General features: G+C 40.2%; 1 protein-coding gene across 1 annotated transcript; it reads left to right on the top strand.

Annotated features, from left to right (window-relative positions):
• The first annotated feature begins 6,634 nt into the window (after positions 1-6,634).
• Positions 6,635-15,259, top strand: shox (short stature homeobox). The gene is made up of 6 exons (XM_053328366.1): positions 6,635-6,881; positions 8,626-8,834; positions 11,995-12,052; positions 12,222-12,310; positions 14,434-14,646; positions 14,999-15,259. The coding sequence occupies exons 1-6, from the start codon at positions 6,635-6,637 to the stop codon at positions 15,086-15,088; spliced, it is 906 nt and encodes a 301-aa protein (XP_053184341.1). The 3' UTR covers positions 15,089-15,259.
• Positions 15,260-21,070: the final 5,811 nt, after the last annotated feature.

The following is a 21,070-nucleotide window of genomic DNA, read 5'->3' as shown; positions in this document are numbered from 1 at the left end:
TCAGTCTTACAGTGAACACACTTGTGACACACCAACACACCCACATATAGTGTGTATAGACTCTAGCTTGTGCCCGAATGGGCCACTGAGCTGTGTGTGTGTGTGTGTGTGTGTAGCCAGATGGTCTGGTTTTAGTATTTTAGATGGTGGGTTACATTTAGCTGTGGGAGTTCACTATTTAGACTCAAAGACTCACTGACTCTATTAGATAACCAGATACCAGTTTACATATGTCCATGTGTATCCATGTGTGTCACAGTCTCAGCTATAGAGGGCACTCCTGTCTGATCACACTAACCTCACAAGATGCTCACATGAAAACAAGTCTCGTCTGTATTCATCACAATTCTCAACCTAATGTCTGGCATCTGTTCTCCATTCGCCCTTTCTCCCACTGCTCTACCTCTCTCTTTTCCTGTAGACCCCCTTCTCATGTGTTTTGCTCACCTATTTTTTTTTTTTTAAATCGCTCAAATCCACTCTCTGCCCCTCTGTCTCCTCACTCTCGGCTATGTCTCCTCTGTCTGTGTCGGGTCTTTCGTTCTGTTAATTAATTCTAATGAAGTCATCTATCAAGGACTCCTCTTTTCTCAACACCACAACATAAATCACCCTCTGTAAAAGATACTATCCCTCTTTCTCCCTCTCTCATGCTCTCTGCACTGTGAACACAAGAGTATCTCTCTCTCTCTGTCTCTCTCTGTCTCTCTCCCTCCCCCTCTCTCTCTCACTCCAGACCAGCCTTTAATTGTGTGATTGAGAAAGTGTAGCATCACTCCATAAAAGCCAGTCTGCCTCAAATGGCCGCTCTCTGGCTGACACCAGAGGGACCCCTTATAGCCTGCTGTGGTGAGACGCACACACACACACACACACACAAAGCAAGCGACTTAAAACAGACACTTATTGTAAATGGGCCTCATTGGTCTCTGAAGACGTTGTTAACATGTCTGTGGGATGGTTCCCCTGCCAAAAGGGAACTTGATCCATCTCCACATTTATAAAATTAATTTCTATTACAAGCTGTGACTGACTAACGCTGTCCAAATTGGGATTTATTTGCTCCCACAATGCACATAAGGGCAATAGTTAATTCAAATGGACAACACTGTTTGAAATCAGCATCACACTGACCGCTATGCTGGTGGTTGTTGAGTATCATTCCTCTTTTTCTTCTCATTCTTCTTCTCTGCTGGTGGGTGAACAAATAAAATTAGGCAATTACATAAGTATCATTTTTTCCCTTATTGTTTTGGGGTCATCGCGCCTCGTCCCCTCCGAGGATGATGATGCAAACCTGATGTAACGAAATGTACATGAGAGGGCCAGACACATCTAAATAATGTATAAATGATGTGTCTTGTTAGCCTTGACTCACAGGTTCAGTTGTCTTCTTTTGCACCAAATGATCAATGTCCTCCTATTATCCTCATGCACTCTCTCCAGTCCCATCCCCAATCTCCCCGCCTCTCCCCTGGTCTTTCATGTTGCCCTCTGGGAGCCAAACAAAACATGGTTTTCTACTGCAAATAAGGAGCTAAAATACCATGTGATCAGTCATGAATTATTTGAATGCTATTGATTTGTATAAATTGTTGCATTTCCCCAGAGTGTGTGACCATAACAGCATCTGTGATGAGACTTGATATGATAAAATACTTTTTTCCTTGAGTTTTCTGGTAAAATTTCTTTTTTAAAGGAAATGATTTCGTGTTGATGGTGGTTATTAATGAGTAGATTTAACCTGAAGAGCAAACTTGTTAAGGAACGAGGGGGAGAGAGAGAGAGAGGGAGAAGGAACACGAGAGAGAGCGTGTTTGATTTTTAAGCATTGTCAGTGGATTACTGTGTTTTCCCTGCAAATCTGTGCTGCATTTAAGGGTATAATGTCAATTTCATGCCTTTTTTTTCAACTGGAGGCCCCATTGCCCTGTGGGTAGAGAGCAGTTAGAGAATACACAGGGAAAAATAACAATCCAGAAAGGAGAACCAACATATTCCCAAAACATCCCAGTCGAGTGCAAGCTAATGTTCAGCACATTGTGTTATTTTCATGTTGAATTTTTTTTTTTTTTTTTTTTGCCCCGAAAGCCTTATTTCAATGGCAGACAAGGCTTTTGAACACAGAACAGCCTGTAGTCTCCGTGGACTGCTGCAGCACTGGAAAAAGGACCTAAATGAAGGCGCAAGACAATGAGATCCCTACACCCTGCAGACAAGCCAGAGGACTCTGATAAACAAACACACAATCATTGTCATTAACATGGCTACAAGTTAAAATGCTCCTCTTCCTCGTATGGGAAAGGTTTAAATTTTTCATACCAGGGGAAGAATCCAATTTTCTAGTTTCTGTACAAGGGCCACATCTGTACAGCATCTCTGCATTGCTGAATCAGATTCAAGCATACCACTTTATTGCATTTTTTCGCTGCTCCCTGTCCCTATAGTATGAGATGATGATATTTGGAGATACACGCTGCTCTAAAAGAACCTTTATGGTCATGGAAATTATATTAGAAGCTAGAGGTGCAGTAGTTGCTTTTTAAGTTAAATTTTCAAAACTCACTCCGCTCTCTCGGGGCCAAGTATAACATTTAGACAATCATACCTGTCATATATTATTATTTTACTGAAGCATGGTGCAGAATGATGAGGATGGGTGCGTGTAAAAAGAGATTTTTCGTTCCCTCTTTCTTTTACACACACACACACACACACACACACACACACATACACACACAGAGCTATAATTTGTTATGTAAAAGTATGCAGTGACGTGTAAAAAATGTCTACCTTTGCCTGTTTTGTCAATCCAAAAAACTAAATTTAGTAATGAATCTTATTACATGTGGAGAAAAAAAAGAACTTCCAAATAGCTGAGATCTGCATTTAGGATCATCTGTCCCTTCACACATGAGGGATTAATGTGACAGAGGGAACAGGTTGAAGCCGTGTTGAGGCATTTGTTGGAATGAGGATCTTGTGTCCAGGCAGGCAGCGGCTGCTCCGACACTCTCTTTATTCCCTTCCCCTCCCATCCTCTCCTAATCTAAATCTGGATACTGGCAGGTCCACGCTGCAAAATAAGCGGGATTCAAACCTTCACACAGGCCACGACGTAGTTCAATTCTAATATTTAACATGTAGCCCAGAAGTGTTAGTCTGATGTATGTTCACAATCCTATTTCGCTCAGTGCTTTGCATGTCTCCCACTTTCTCTCCCTCTCCTTCACACTATCTTCCTCTCTCTCTCTCTCCCTCCCTCTTCCCTCCCCCTCTTCTCCTTCCTTCCCTCTCTCTCTCTCTCTCTCTCTCTCTCGCTCTCTCTCTCTCTCTGTCTCTGCTCTCCTCCAGCCAGCGCAGACTCATTTAAGTCTGCTGATGTCTTGATAATGTTCCAAAGCCTTCACAAGCAGGTAGAGAAGGAATTCCTCAGCTCCCTAATTATCAGTAAATGGACGACCGGGACATGAGTAGGTCAGTAAAAGACTGAGCATGTCACCTCCTGCAACTCATAGGGGATTGTGTTTTACTTGCACCTACAAAGAAACATATAAAGAAACATGTTTACAGCTGTAGCCATGTGGAATTCAGTGTATCACTCACAATATTTGCAATCGATTAAATAAAGTAAAAATATACAGTGGGGTCCAAAAATCTGACACCCCTTCCCCAGCATATATAATTATATATATAATTATATATTTATATATACACGCACACACTCACGCACACACACATTGGGTAAGTCTGTTGAGTTTTAGTGATTATGTGTCTTATTTAATCAGGTTAATTCAGTTGATCAAATACAGTAGTTTAAAGGGGGCATTAATACCTATGTTTAAAATGCTAAAAAGTGAACATGTAACACAGCAGTTTATGTAGGCTGATACCACATTGATCAAAGCTGATGATCAGCAGTGATGAACAGTCATTTAGAATTGAAATTTAATTGCCTGTCCTGATTATTGTAATACTATTTTATAATTAATTTGACTATTTCCTCACACTAGGGAACTATATAAAATACATACTCATTGCTGGTAACATACTCTAAAATAATAACCCTAATAATAACATTAAAACAATTAGTAGCTTCTTTTCTGTTTAATCTTTATATTGTTTTGGTTCTTTAACATTAAACAGTGGCATGTAATTAATTCTCACCTAACAGACCACAGCTCTGTATGGGGTAATTATGTACACTGTGTCCCTTTCCTGTCCTGTGGTTCGCCAAACTGGATAAAACAATCACAATAATCCTAGTATTAAATAAATAACTGAATAATTAAAAATAACATTCGATGCAATGTGTTTTTTTTCCGGAGTGCACGTGCAGCAGGGGAGGCGGGGTGTTGTGATCGTGGGGATTGAGCGGCAAGTGAAAATATGATTGAGGCTCCTTTAAGAGTTTTTGGCCACTAAACTGTAGCGACACCAGCGTTGGTGCGTAAAGCGCATCCCTCCTGGATTTCTTCTGATATTTCTCCAGGCTGCTGGTGATTGGACAACACGTGTCTCAAATCGACGACATTAAATGCAATAGTTTTTTTTTTGTTTTTTTTTAAGTCTTGAGAGAGAATTGATCTGCAAAATCCCTGCTACTGGGTTATAAACTAAGAAATCTAATATAATAAAATGTAGTAAAACCAAAAAATTCAAAAGTCACATAGATGCATTAGTCTTGTTGTAATTGGCACTGTGTTCGTCATTCATATTAAACATGCACTGCCAATAGGCCTTCTGGTGATGTGTTTTCCTTTATTATTCTGGATGAATATTTTGTTGCACAGAAGGAGAGAAAATTAGCTTTGACATGAGATACAACGTTCAAAATACAAAACTATACTTAGAAAAATAACCACAACAAAATATGTAGTTGCATCTATGCTGGTAAATAATAAATGACTTTCCACTATGTGATTAAAAGGTCATAATCTTGTTTTTTGGCCTCTGCATGTTCTCATATCCAACATGGATATATTTTAAATTACGCATCAAAATGACCACAGAAAAATAAAGACAACGTTAAAGGAACGTGTGGAGACCGTGCGTAAAAGTGAGATTTTTCTCTTTTAATTTCAATTTTCACCAAACCCATGTTGGTGGATTATTTCGTTACTCACGCGTGCGCCTTTTGTAAATGCCACTTTATTGTGGGGATGATCGAGGCACACGACTGGGAGCGCAGATTTGCGTCTTAAAGAGGATTTAGGTCTATTAACAACAAAAGGCGCAGTTCATGGCACGAGGGAGAGACCTCGACTTATGCGTCAGCCGCAGTGATGTGAAGCGGGCTCACTGATAAATGGAGAGACATCAAACCGAGTCATTAGAGAGCTGAGATATGAGACTTTCACAGTGGCGGGCCGCTCAGGGCGGCAGACCCAGGGGATCACACTCCTCTCCCGGCCTTTTGTGTTTGTGTGCTGGACTGATGAACGACTTAGATAACGTTAAGCCATTATGGGCTCAGTTATTCCCATGAAAATCCTGTAAATAGAGGGAACATTTTTTCACTGCTGATATCTATTGATTTCTTGCCCATATTTGTAACCGGAAACCACAAAGGATTACAAGTGAATACTCAAAAGGGACCTGAATTTGCAGAAGTCAAATATTAATTACAATATTATCTCATAATTATGTATTTGTTGCTGTTAAGTGTTGGCCAGTTCCCCCTCGTGATTTCCAGTTTGCATTTACATCCATGTGAAAGATCCATGTGCTGAAAAATAACTTTAGAGAATTTTCCTGCACTAAAACGAGTAGAAAATAACAAGCTGGGGCCTAATTAAATTATTACTGATATTAACAGAACGTAATTGAGGTTTGTAAGGATGTTTTAAAATATTTAGGATGTAGAAAATGCATATTTTTCCAATTAATTAACTACTTTAAAATTGTGTATTGATACAGTTGATTCTGCCCTAGTATGCATTTTTACACTCAGAGTCATTAGATGTAGAAGTATAAGTCCAATCAGCTGATACACCAGACTTTATGGGTGGCCTATGGACCAAGTCGTGCAACACATTTAGCGTTCAAATACATTTGTCAACTCAACAAACAGCAAAAATGAAGGACCAATTCCACAATCCCAGCATTTGTATCACCGAATCGCGTTAATGAAATTTCCGTCGAATTAATTAGATAACAGCCATATACAGCCCTGGAGCAGGAGTGAGCCACCGTGGGCATTTTAATGACCCCATAATTCAATTAACCGCCTCCATCAGCTCCATCATTGATTTGTGGAAGAAGAGGGGGTAAAAAAAAAAAAAAAAACCTGCTGAAAGTTGAATTCTGCAAAGTCGAGCCGGCCTATAATTGCTCAAGACACAGAGATCGGAGGGAAGAGGGGGGTTGAGGGGGGGGGGGGGGGGAGTGAGGGGCTGGGCTGAGGTGGCCGTGTATAAATAGTGTGCTCTCAAATACACAGTCACAACAGCAGGAGTGATCTCACCTCCTCTCCACCCCTTCTATCTATCGCTGCTGCCAGCCTCCCAAAAAAAAAAAAAAAAAAAGAAAGAAAGAAGAGAGAGAGCGTATCCGTGAGCAGACTGACGGTAAGGTACATACTGACAATTCACCGTGGATTTCCCTGACCAGGACCACTACTGAGCGACACACCATGGAAGAACTTACGGCATTCGTGTCGAAATCTTTCGATCAGAAAAGCAAAGAGAGCACCAAAGAGAGTATCACGTACAGGGAAGTTTTGGAGAGCGGCTTGAATAGGGCGAGGGAGCTGGGCAGCCCGGAGACAAACCTGCAGGACATAACGGAGGGCAACCACTGCCCGGTGCATCTGTTCAAGGACCACGTCGAGCTGGAAAAGGAGAAACTCAAGGACTTTAATGTTTCGAGAGCTTCAGAGGGTAAGATTTTAAGAAATGTCTCGTGTTGTGTCGGGGAGGAGGAGGAGGAGGAGGAAAGGGGGGAGAATGTCTCAAGTTGAGTTGTCTTGTATCGAGAGCGACATTTCGTTAAAACAAATCCGTGCGTAAAAAGAGCGAGTTGAATTTCTATTACGCGTTCAGTTCACGAATGTTTCCAAAAGTTCTATTACAACACAATTCTTCTATTATAATGATTATTTTACATAGCAGGAGGCGGGCCCACCGATTGACCGTCATTTTAACTATTTGATGATTGTTTTAGACATTCAGTGTTTGGCCCAACTAAAAACCACGCTTCTTTATTATTTTTATAATATAGGTGAATTATATGTGTGGGTTTGAATAGAGTGTACAGCATCAGTTTAATATTTTGTGCCAACACGAAAATATTTGACAACTGTACAAAAAAAAAAAAAAATCACAGGAGCATTCACTATAAAGTGTGTGGCCGCATTTCCCACTCCACTTTATTTTCTTTTATAGGTTTCAATATTATAAAAAAAAAAAAAAATCTGAGGAATGTTTAATATTAATTTGAGCTTCATTTAAAAGTTTTGATAGACTACAATTCAAGTATATGGCCTGTGGCATTGTTACAGCCTACTCATGCGCATTAAAGTCACATTAAATCTATTTCAGCTGTTACATTTCTTTCAGTTGAAATATAATTCACTGAAGTTGCTCTTAAAATGGACCTGCCTTCAAACAGCCTGTTATCTGCTTGGTGCAGTGAACCAACAGGACAGGCCTCCTGTCACCCAGCAGTCAGACAATGTGCAGGCAGCAGCTTTTTACACATTTACTGAGTCATTTTAACTTGTATCTATATTTATCCTCCAGCCCGAGCATCATTCTCTATTATTCTGCCTTAGAATTTATTTTAATACAGGCCGATAGAGAAGAGGACTGCTTCTGTCTGTGTGGGGCTCATTTGAGGAGCATTTATATAAAATCAAAAGCTTTTCTGTTGTGGAAAAAAAAAATCACGTCAGCAAACTACAAACAGCAAAATGCGGCCGAACAGGCCAGTAATTGCAGCAGTTGTCAAGTGTGTTACTAAAAATAACACAATGATAACACCTAATAGTACACTGCAGTCAATATACTGACAGTCTGATGCTGTGTACAATGTGTGCATTTTCAACTTTTAATGGGAAAAAAACAATGTAAAGGTTTCTGTGAGGAAAACATCTTGATGCTGGACATTTTTTATTTATAGCCTGAAATAACCCCAGTCTGTTTTACGGAGGCAAGTAATTAGACCTAAATCTTCTACGTTTAGCCGGGGCTTAATTTTCTGCTCTTTAAATCGCTTATACCCTTATTAGGCTTACATGCCATGTATTGACTGATTTACTTTTATAACGGCACTGACTACACGCTGACTTATGGAGGCTGGAAATGCAGCCACAGGCCTCTCTCTTGAAGAAGTGGGCTGTGTAATGTGTGTGTGTGTGTGTGTGTGTGTGTGTGCTACTGCCAAATTGCAGGGCCTTAGGCCCCTGTCAGGGCCCAATGTGGGCTATGGAGGTCCAGTAATGTGTGTGTGTGTGTGTGTGTGTGTGTGTGTGTGTGTGTATGTGTGTGTTTGCGTGTGTGAATTAAAGAGAGAAGGCTAAGTATAGAGAGATAAAGACTGCGTGTATGTGTGACTTCTCCAGAAAGATGTAATGCTTAAACGTTAACTAATCTCTCTTTTTTCCAACCGTGGGCTGTTTAATAGGGATATACGAGTGTAAGGAGAAAAAGGAGGACGTGAAGTCGGAGGATGAGGATGCACAGGGCAAGCTGAAGCAGCGGAGGAGTCGCACTAACTTCACCTTGGAGCAGCTGAACGAGCTGGAACGGCTCTTCGACGAGACGCACTACCCGGACGCCTTCATGAGAGAGGAACTGAGCCAGCGGCTGGGACTGTCCGAGGCCAGAGTCCAGGTGAGGATTCCCCTCCACCTCCAGCCTCACATCTGCAGGAATATTTACATTTTCTGCTTCTGAATATCCCTTCAGGTGCTGGCAGTGTGTCTGCATCGTTTACGCTGTGTGTTGGGACATTATTATTATTGCTGGTTTAGAAGTGAATCCTCCTACAGCGTTGTATGGCACCAGGCTGTTACAGCTCTTATAGCATCAGATGATAAGAGTGAGTTGTTCTATGGCATCAAAGCGCTTTGTTGGAGTGTAGTTACAGATCCAGACTGTGCTTGATTTATGCTACAATCTAACACTGCCATAATTAGGACAACATCAAAATCCAAAGCGCTATATGAAGGAGAAAAAACAGATTTTATGAAGTCATCTTAACGCTGTTTTCTTATAAAGTAATAAACAGCTGAGAACAAATAGGAAAATATTGGAAAAAGTGTATTTTTAAAAATGATCTAGGTTACACCTCATTAGTTTGACCCCATGTTGATCATGTTTACAAGCGTGTCAAATTTTATTTCAAGCTGGATCACTGCGTGAGCCCAATTTTATGTTGAAGTCACAGCACAATGTCTAAAACCAACTTTTATAAATAGGGGATCATGCAGCATGCCCCCCAAAAAGATGCAAAAAGTCCTATAATGAATGTAATATCCCTGTGATGATTTAGAGACTGTCTGTAGCACACAGCAGAGGATTTAAAGGGATTTTATCACAATCTGTGATTTTGAATTCCTTGTGTGATCGTAATATTCCTGCTGGGAATTGTAATTTTATTTGTGTATAATCGTGTACAATGAAACACATCATTACTGCGGAGTTTTTAGATTTTAAAGACAAATGTAAAAAAAATATTAATTCAGACTGAATATTTTATAAACATCTCAAATATCTTTTGTGATATATAATTTTTAAAAATGAGAGAAATGCCAAAAAATGATTTTTATTGGTGACTTAATACCAATCTATGACATCAACCAAGCGAGCAGTGTAAGTCAGCTACTGAACCTGCAGCAGTAGGGGAGAAAAATCCCAACCAATGATTAAAATGAATGAAGAGCCTGAATGGCTGCTTCAGGGGACGCGCTCTTATGTCAACTCGTATCCCTCCTCATTTTCTTTGTAATATCTGCCATTGCTTGATGTAGTGTCCCCATAAAAGCAGATTAGAAATAACTCAATTCTGGCCCAACTCTGCTGCTGTTCAGCCATCTAATCGGATGAATAAACCCCATCATAGAGGTTTATATGCCCACCGACTACCATTTTGAGCAGAACATTGTCGGACTTGCTTAACAGTAGAATAATAAAGGATCACGGTGCAATTATCAGTAATACACTTCATAGCGCGTGCTGGTTGGAAACATGGCTGATAACGGACGAGCAGAGCGAGCGAGCAGCCTCTGAATGTATGTTTTTTCTGGGATCAAAAAGAAATGTCAGCGAACACAACCCGTTGATGATCTCCTCTTGAAAAATAAAGCATGTGAAAAGCTCTTTTTAGGCTCGTTCAGAGGGCCGGAGACATGTTTTGTGCAGCTTCACTGAGGGTGAATTGCAGCAGGGCTGTTGCAGGGCTCTGAACCTGCGCTCCGAGCAGCTGTCAATGAATCTAATTGAAAGTTATGAGAGCTTGGTGAGGAGCAGGCAGTAATTCAGTTAGGACTAATATCTTTGGGTTTCTGGCGCGCTGCTAAATTAAATGTCATTATTCACTGTCTCTAATAAAAAAACAAAAAGGAAATGAGATTAGGGTATTTGTGAAGCGCATCATTGAGTGGCCCTTAATGAAGAAATAACTGTCTGAACCAGTGTAGTTCACTTTGCTTAACATACTGGCACGTAATTGGAATTGATCTCGGGCCCGTCTAATATTAGCCTTGATTTATCTGAGGGATTACTGTGCGTCTATGCAAAATCACCTGGGACGCTCATAAACACCTTTACTACTATCATGTATCGTTGCAGAGCTGATAACCAACAGCCTAAACAATAACCACCAATCACAATGTGTCACTTCATTTAATAATAATAATAATAATGATAATAATAATAATAATAATAATGATAATGACAATAATAGTAATAATAATAATTCTAGCAATGATAATAATAATACAAATAATAATAATGACAATGATAATAATACAAATAATATAAGGAAATGTTCCTTTAACTTGTCCATGGTTGTAACATTTTATTAGTAAGTTTATTATTTGGGAAATAGAAGAAGGATTATTATTTTTATGTCACTGTGTATCAGCCTCTAATTGGACACTTTATCGACTGGGCTGTTGTTGCAGTCCCATCGACACAATGTTTGAACGACGCTCCACGCAGTTTAAAATGGCTTCACGGCACCTTGAGTCATCATCATCATTATCATCATCGTCGTCGTCATCATCATCATCAGTCTGCGCCCTTTGTGGTCGGACCAGTCGCTAATTTCGCATCTGTAAATGATAATCATTGCGGGGGTCGAAGGGGAGGGGAGATAATGTTATTCACCGAGGCAAATTAGGTTGTTGATGATTAACAATAGCCTGCAGCTTCAAAGACAGTCAGCAAATTGGAAGGTGGTTAACGAAGGTTTCTTTTTTTTTTTCCTAAAAAGAAAAAAAATCTTAACGAAATATCATCATAGTATTCCTATAATGTTTGTGCACGGTCTGTGGTGTGATTGTGGTGGATTACTCCTTTATTTTATAATCATTTGTGTTGTATTTATTATCTACTGTGATACAATGTTCTTATAATAATTCAAAAGAATTTACTTTGATGCTGAATATTAAGTTTATACAGATATTATGGTGTTGTCAAATATCCCAGTGGATTTTCTGTGGTTTGTTATTTCAACCTGCATATTTTAAAATATTTCTGCTATATATTTATAGTTTATGAATTATTCTTATTAGTGTGTGGAAGGTTTTATTTTTAACATCTGCATAGGCTATAGAATTTTTACAGCTGAAGACAGAGATTTGATTTTATCAGATGTATACTATATTTATTGGTTACAAATAAATGGCCTTGTCCATAAATTATAATATTATTCTAATATTTAGAATATGACAACAAAAAGGATATCAATCATTTTTTGGTTTAAAATTGAATTTAGTATTTCTTTTTTTCTATTTCTCTAATAGATCATTTGCTTTCTCAATTGTAGGTTTGGTTTCAGAACAGAAGAGCGAAATGTCGAAAACAAGAAAACCAGATGCACAAAGGTAAATATCACTTCTCTTCTCATTTGGAATGATCTTACTAATATTTTAATTTTTGTTTTATTTTTGCAATTTGACCATTTTTTAACTGCATGTGCAAAACTCTGACCTCCTCATCTCACATAACAACAACTGTCTGGCTGTCTGACAGACATCTTTCCCTTCTCACCAGGTGTCATTCTGGGCAGCGGCAGTCACCTCGACGCCTGCAGAGTAGCACCCTATGTCAATATGGGTGCCCTCCGGATGCCCTTCCAACAGGTAGGCTGTGTTCTCATATGAGCGAGAGCTGACAAAGCATTAAAGATTTAGAGACATCCTATCAGTGAATGTGGTTTAACTGTGGCTGATTAGAAGTGGAAGTAAAGTTAAAAATGCAGGCTAAGTTGCAGATGAAAAAAGATGATGGCTCAGCATCTTATACTGCAGGGGCAAAGATGGAATTTATTAAAACAGGTCAAATGAGTGAACAGTTTAGGAGCAAGTTGGAGCTACTTGTGTGTGTGTGTGTGTGTGTGCTTCAGAGCATGCATGCATGGTGTAGAGGAATCAGAGTCTTCTAAGTTTGTACATTCATATTAATTTACAGGCCATGAGCAGTTATTAGATGCAAGTGGTGAGAGACTGTGTGTGAATGTATGCCTTGGAGTTGGAGGCAGCAGCTCAGACCTCAGTGCACCTTTCACCTCCTGGCTGTGTGGAGAGAGTCGGGCATGCTCGCTGTACAGAGGAGAGGAGAATTGGACAGACATTTGATCTACTGCTATCTGCTTTTGCGTCCTGGCTGCTGCGTTGTCTGCTTGACCCTCGTGAAAAGCAGCGGCCTAATTAAGCCAACAGCGCGGCAGGCGCGAGCACATAAAAGAGATGATGAAAGCGGGGAATGGAGTGGGCTCTGATGGATATTGGCATTGAGCTGCACTGGCAGGGGTGGAGGCTCGCGGCCTGCTTACTGAAAGAGGCTCGGTTGAAACAGGCAGCGGGTAAAGACACTGCACAGATATCACAATGCAGTCTGTGTGTGTGTGTGTATATATAAAACACAAGTGAATGGTTAGTGGTTCAGTTGGGTAAGGTGTATAACTTGTAACTGTAAGGTCTTATGGTTGGATCATATGACTCCATCTCATCTTTCTTGTCTTTCTTCACTGTGAACTATCAAAAACAGCGAACATGCCAAAACCATCTGTTACAAATATAGGAAAAGCCACATGTGTGCGATAAACTTCCATACATGTGTGCGTGAAGATATAAACAGTTCACACACACGCCCTAACTCACAAACACGTCAAACGTCCACCACCTGTTCAAGTCAGGGATGGATCCGTTTCTGTCATGTCCACCAAAACAGGGTTAAATCAAGTTTCAGGGAGTTTTTATTTGGTTTTCCATCAGAACTTCTGCATTTTAATCACATGTCATTGCAACATACATTTGGAAATTATCAGTCAGTGCTGCAGCTTGTTCGGACATGAAGTATGTGGAAACGCTTATTGTTTGCAGGAGGTTTTGTTTGGATGCTTCTGCAGTGCTGAGCAACTATGAGCTGACTGGTTCATAGTCATTTTCTCTGTCATTGGGACATTTTCAGTATTTTAAGCCAATATGAAAGGGAAAAGAGAAAAAAAATTGTAGTTAAGTTAAAACTTTGACTTTATATCATTCTATTTTGGTTGGAGAAGAAAGCATGAAATACTTGAGTTTTCCCACTTCTTCCTGTGGTGTTTGAAACACATGAGAAATGGCAACAGGCTCAGCTCTCTCTCTCTGAAGTGAGCGGATGCTTAATTTTCACCTACTTCTTATAAAATAATTGCCAAGAATGTGAAAACTGATATTCTATGCTCCTTATGGTTTCTTTTTTTCCCCTTGACTCAGGAATATGTCTGGATAAATATTTATAACTCCAAATATGTGAATATCTTTTTAGTGCAAAATTGTTTATTTATGCAATTGAATACATAATCAGGATAACAAGACTGTATATTTCCAAGGGTATAACGGAGTCCTCAGTCTGAATTAAACAAATCTGTTCTGGGTCCTAGAAAGACTTTGATTCTAGACGATTAAATTGGATGTGGTGTCTGAGAGCAATGTATGATTCATTAACTTTTAGAATAGCTGACATGAAAAAAGGGCCAAAGCGCAGAGTGCAGCCCTTAACTATTTTCTTAGAAAACACACTGTAAGCAACAGCTTTGAGGGGGTAAAATTTGAGGGGGAATTTAATAGTGTCAGACTGTGAAACCTAAATCCTCAACCCTCTTCACACACACACACACACACACACACACACACTAGCACACACACGCATACATCCACAGACACACACATGGCCTGAGGCGCCGGGTGCTGACTGACTTTTGTGTTTGGCTGTTTTGCAGGTTCAAGCCCAGCTCCAGTTGGACGGGGTCGCCCACTCGCACCCCCACCTGCACCCTCACCTGGCTGCTCACGCTCCCTACCTGATGTTCCCGCCTCCTCCGTTCGGACTACCAATCGCATCGCTCGCTGACTCGGCCTCTGCAGCGGCGGCGGTGGCGGCAGCTGCCAAAAGCAACAGCAAGAACTCGAGCATCGCCGACCTGCGACTCAAGGCAAGAAAACACACCGAGGCTCTGGGACTCTGACCCCACCGGGCTGCCCCTCCGCTCGCCTGATGCCCATAATCGCCTCTCACACAAGACTGAGCCTGTGAAAGGGCCGTGACACTCACAGCTAAAACTAAACTAAACAAAAACACTGAGTGAGAATGAAAGGGAGGAACACATACAGAGAGGGGGGAGAGAGAGTGTGTGTGAGAGAGAAAGGGGGAGAACAGTGGAGGAAGAAAATAAAAAGAAGGAGGGAGCGAGAAAATTGTCACAAAACCAGCTGCCAAAACAAACCACTTGTAGAGAACGGTAATTAAATACCAATGAAATCACCTTTTACTTTTCGCCCCAACAGGCAGGACTTCTGCGGGGCCAGTGGCTCAGTCCACTCCAGGCACAGATCACATCCCAAGGACCGTACAAACACATGTGGATGTCTGTCTGAGGGCCAGGCCGGGGCCCGTCAGACCAGAAGACGTTAGAACAAAGCAAACTGGCAGGCAGCAGCAGGGCCATACGCAGAGCCTCGCTGACGCTGGCTGCCGCCATGTTGACAATGCAGAGGGTTGAGCATGGGGGAAACAGACCCACACACCACCTCACCAAGGCATTGGAACAGCTCTCACCTTTACACCCCCCACCCAACCCAACCCCCCCTCCCTCCCTTTACCCTCACTAGAAAAATGAAGAAAAAAAAAGAACATTAAAAAATGGCCATATTTGTCTCCAAGCACTGTGTTCCCTGCTGCTGCCCAGTGCATGAGCTCTAATGGAGGACGGTTCTGGGACTGGCCTCCATCCACACCTGACATAAACGCTTCACAACTGTTTTTAACACTGCCATTCAACATTGCCACAACCCTCCAACACCTACAAAGTGAAAAGTCTCCATTACGGTTTGATATCCTTCTTCTTACGGACTTGTGCTATAAACAAAAGCAACAACTCCTTTTTTTTCTCTTTTTTTTTTTTTTTTTTTCTCTTTGCTATGGAGGAGAGAGACATTATTCTGTGTTGCTGGGAATGTGTCTGCGAGCCTTTGTTTGCATTTCTCCTCACAGCGTGCTCTCTCTCTGTCTTTATTTCTTTCTGTTTATTGTGTTGTATCCCGGGTAAAGAAGTGAAGATAGCCTTTGCACTTCAGGTCTTGTATTTGGGTGTTTACAAATGGCACTACAAGCAGATGCTACTTTACTAATTAAAAGGGGGAGGGAGGGGGTGGGAAGGGGTTAGGGGGTTTGATATCGTCATGTGATCAGCAAAAGGACATTATCTTGGATAAAGGGTATAAAACTGCGTTCGTTCTTTTCTTTTTTTTGTAATTTTTGAAAATATGAAGAAAGCATCAGTCAAACTGAAATGCAATGATGTGCAGTTTAAGTGCAATACTGTAAATAGCAAAAAAGTAAAACAGCTAGCAGTTAATCCTCAACGATAAAGAGACCCAATGATTTTTCTGTTGTTTTTCATGCACTGTTGGAGTGTTGAATTTCTTTGCCAAACACACCAGATTTTCTAAGGCAGTGTATATTTTGTTGAGTTCAAGAAATGTCACTCACGACCAGGTGCCATATTTACCCCATAACCTCCTATGTATCCAAGCTGTTTTTGTATACATCAGGTTACAGTTGTCACTCGTTGAGGAAAACATGAGCACATTTTTTTAGATGCTGCAGAAATGACGGTTCTAAAAAGGAAAAGCATCTCTTCCACTATTCTAACTAACTATTAGAGGAAAAACCATCAACAATTTAGAATAAAATGTTCATGACGGAATCAACAAATCCAAAAACCATAATCCAAACCGAACAGTTGTTTACAATATGATTAGCTTAACTCTGCATGTTATATGTGACATTTCATCCTTTAATTTCCAAAATAATTCAGACTGTGTTTCTACAAATTGTTCCAAACAAAAAAAAAACCTGAGAAAACTTGTGGATTGTTTTGGAATTCAAAGATTATGTCGAGACACCTTTTTCAAATACTGCTGTCAGAGCTGCGCTAAACATGTAGACCTGTTTACAGTCTACATACCTCTAACAGTCTCCAAACAAACATCTTTCTCTATTAACAGACCTCCATTTAGAATTTTTTATCTATGTCTCCATTTTAAATTAAACATATGCGTGTTTTATTTATTATTTTGTCTGAAAGTTTATGAAAGATGAAATAGTTGAACTACAAGTGTACATTTTTACATGGCTTTGCATTTATTTTTGTATGTTTTATTTTTTATTTTTTTTTGTTAAGTGTTGAATTTGAATTAGGAGGTGTGGCTGTAGTGCATTGTTTGCCGAAAAAAAAAAAAATGTAGCGTGTCCAAGTTTACAAACATTTCAGGGATGGTTGAATTTAACAATACTCCATGGAATTTGTTGTACCCATTAAAATGATTATCATTTCATATGCAAGCATGCCTAAACATGAACCATCGTACAGTTTGTTTTCCCTTTCTGATTCACAAAATATGAATGTACATCTTGTACAAGTAAACTATCAATAAAGTTATAAATATTTGTACTGGAGTTTTAAAATACTTTTAAGCTGCACAGGAAACTTTGTGTATTTTTATGAATGGAGCTGCTGTGAAAAATTTAACTCGGTACACACAAGAAAACAAACAGGATGATAATACTTTAGAAGAATGACTCGGAAAGACAGCTCAAACCACATTTCCAGGACAACAATAGCAGTCCAGAACAAATCCCAGGTCCCTAATGTCTGAGGTATTTACATCCTGATGCAGATTCACGCTCTCTCCCTGTCTCACATTATGTTGTGGCTGATACTCAGCAACTGTCTCAACCTGTGGATCAATATCAATATCAGTCTGGAGTTGACATTCACACAGACTCCATGTTAGCCAACCCTGCTCATCACATCCAATCTGAGCCGCACACCAGCGGAGAAAATTGAGCTGCTATAAAATCCAGATGCAGCAGCTCGGCAACAAACCCCCGAATCTGGAGCCCCCCCCCCCCCCCCCCCCCCCCCCCCTTCATCCCCCCCACACACATACACAGTACATCTCTCTCCTCGTGCTTGTCAAAATGACACAGATAGTATTGGTATGGAAAGTGGGGCTGTAACGTCCTCAAATAGAAGCAAGATGGCTGTAACCGGAGTGGGGAGCCTATAAGTGTGGAGGGAAAATAGAAGGCAAGCAAGAGATTTGAGGGATTCTGTATATATGACATGTAATCTTCTTTGAGCTCGATGCTCAGAGAGGATCTTTTCTCCTTGTTTCCACGGCAATGATTAACTTTGAGCAGATGACATGAGAAGGTCAAGAGTTGGCGTATGATCATCAGCATCTACATTTGAAGTCAACCCCCACACCGACACACACACACACACACACACACACACACACACACACACACACGCATCCACATCCACACACACACTTGCACAATCCCTCCACTTGCTCTATTCTCACACACTAAATTTTGCCCATCTAAAATGGTCGGCCTCTTTTTCTTTAAGTGTATTAGTTTCCTCTGGGAGCTTAATTCCAGATGTGTGTACACAAAGTAATTACACCATGTGGTATAGTGGCCTATTGTCTGAACCCCATGCAGGAATTAGCCCAAATGGCGTCCTGTTGAGTGCAGTACCCCCTAGAAGGTCGCTGCGCGTTTAATTTGTACCTCGTTGCTCATACATCAAGATTGAGTGATATAGTCGCAGACTGATGGCTCCGTATTTACCCAGTGACCCCTCCGGCTGGGGCCTGCTGGGCCAGCTCTGGAAATAACAGCATCCTTTTATGTGTACTAATAATTAGCAAGGCACACACAGCCATCCATCAAACACCAATGAGCCATGGCTGCTTTGTCAACATGTTGAAGCACATAAAGCTATTTATGTTGGCCACAAGTAACAAACACACAATAATATATTAATAGTAGAGAGGAGTGTGTGTGTGTGTGTGTGTGTGTGTGTGTGTGTGTGGTGATATTTAGTAGATGGCTGTGCTCAGTATTAAATTTACATTTGAATTCATTGTTTGTGAGCTTTTGCTTCTGAATGCGTATTGAGAAGAGAATCCTTCCTCATTGACCAGACTTCTCTTTTTTTTTATCCACTGGTGAATCATGCTCCGATCCCTGCGGGACACATGGAAAATTCAACCCACTAGATTTTTCTTTTTTGTATTAAGATTATCGAGGTTGTCCACTTCTAAATCTCACTCTGCTTTTACTGGTCCGTACAACCACCACAACTGCCCAGAGTCCCAGAAGTCTTGAGCCCACGGTGCTACGCTGAGCTAGCCTATCCGAGGTCAAGTGCTCAGAGGTCACGTGAAAATAGTTTTTATCACATTTCATTCTCATAATCCTCTTTGAAATGTCACACACAACTATGATCAGACGGAATGTGAGCTGTCGTAGCCTCAACACGAAGCTTTGCGAAGGGCACTGGCTATAGCGGTGTGAAATGACAGAGCTTTAAAGGCCTGAGAGGAAAGAGAAGGTTTTGCACATTGACGTTGAAGTTGGAGCTTTTGTCATGTTATATCACAATAACTTGAGGGGATACATGCGACGGCACTGAAAATAACCATCTGTTTGGTTTAGCTGTGAGTTTCTTTTTTTGTGGACCAACTTTGCGGCTCTTAAATCTCTCAAGTAAATCCTGTTCCGGCAGTTTCAGTTTTTAGCTTGAAGTGAAGCCACCCAGAGAAACCTCAGATGAAAACAATCGAGCTGAAGTGCTGAAGTCACTACGGTCGGCCATGGATCAAAGGCCGCCTTTCATCCCAGTTTGTTTGGGCTAGACTTTGGTTTGCTTTGTTGGCTAATGCTCATAAATGTATCTGGAGTCATCAGCAGTGCAAAACTATATTAAAACTAACATTTTAAGTCTAGGTCAACACTTTGTCTTTTTTTTTACACTGGAGGTGGAAAGTGTCAAGAATTTAAACGTAGAAAATTGAGGAAAGAGAAAAAGAAAAACAGTTCACATTCCGTTCAGCCGTTTATGTTACACTCATTAACAGTTTATTTTCAGTTCAAGCATTCGGCTTATGTTGTTATAATCCAAGCAAGTTATCTAATAAAAACACAATATTTTCTGTCCTGTTGCAGTGTAATGTCCCATCAATTTAGGGTTATTACTAAATGTATCAGCTCCATCTATAAATATTAAAGTCCTAAAACTTTTTCTCATAATAAACAAAATGTGATTTTAAGAATAATTTAAGTTCAAGCCTGACATTGCTTGGGTTAGGTCATATTTTATCAACTTCATCACACTCATTTATTGCACGGACACGTTGTGATTTATTTCATTTAAAATACCTGTCATTACTTAAAAGACAGATGTAGTAAGAGATATGGGATATCTGCTCTGTGCCTGTGTGTTTAACTTGTTTTGAGCTAGATGTTTTGGTTTGGGATTTAATCCTTTTAGCTCTGGTTAGAGTGTGTTTCTGTGGAGCGGAGTGTCGTTGCAGCTCCATCCAGTGGGCTCAAAGTATTTCTGACCGGAGCGTTTCCCTGTTCTCCTCATGTTTCTCTCTCTCTCTTGCTGCTGGAAGGATCCATTTAGGAGTTGGGGGGGGGCCGAATCAGCTTAAAGACAGTGTCACATGGCTACCAAGTCAAAGTTGATTTTCAGTTTCAACACTGTAAAAATAATTAAAGAAGTTCACATATATGAAATCAACAACAGACTTAGTGTTTTTCTCTCCGGCCACATTATCATGTTTAAAAAAGACCTGATAAAACATTTGCCTGACAGAATTTCACATATGACTAAGGCTTTCTCACAGCAGACTTTGACTTGTCACAGTTGAAGCAGCACAGGCGTACATGATAAAATGAATAGTTTCATCATCCTGGTATTGTGCATGCTGATTCCCTATCACACTCTCATTACTTACTGTTATTAGTAACCTTAGGCTTAAATGTGCACTGTGAAAAAAGGACTTCTGGCTCAATCACATGCCTTTTAAAATACAAAATGTACACATTGCTTTAAACAGCATAGGCTATGCAATAATTTCATGTATTCAGCTGGCTGTGAAGTTTACTTATCTGGTGACGTTTGCAATAAATGGCCTTCAACCTGCAAATAAAACAAATATCTGTTAATTTTTTAATTTTCATTTTTATTGATATATTATAAGGAGTAAATAACGTAACTTGTATTCATATTTCACAGCACACATCTTTTTAATATGCTTTAATAACAATATCTGATTTATCCCTGTCACCTTAGAGATAAACAAAGATGAATGGAAAAATGATTGATTTGTATTTGTTGTGAGGAATGTGAAATTAAGCTGACTTCAATATATGTATTTGTTGTACTCTGTTGTGTGAGTCAATGGAGCAGCTTCAGAAAGTGTGATGACATTACAGATCAGAGTCTTGGCTCTCGCTCATAAACACTTTTTAAACTGCCCACAGCTATGGAG

The sequence above is a fragment of the Scomber japonicus genome, chromosome 11, assembly GCF_027409825.1.
Source record: "Scomber japonicus isolate fScoJap1 chromosome 11, fScoJap1.pri, whole genome shotgun sequence".
Classification (NCBI taxonomy): Eukaryota; Metazoa; Chordata; class Actinopteri; order Scombriformes; family Scombridae; genus Scomber; species Scomber japonicus.
This window is presented reverse-complemented; position numbering and strand designations above follow the sequence as displayed.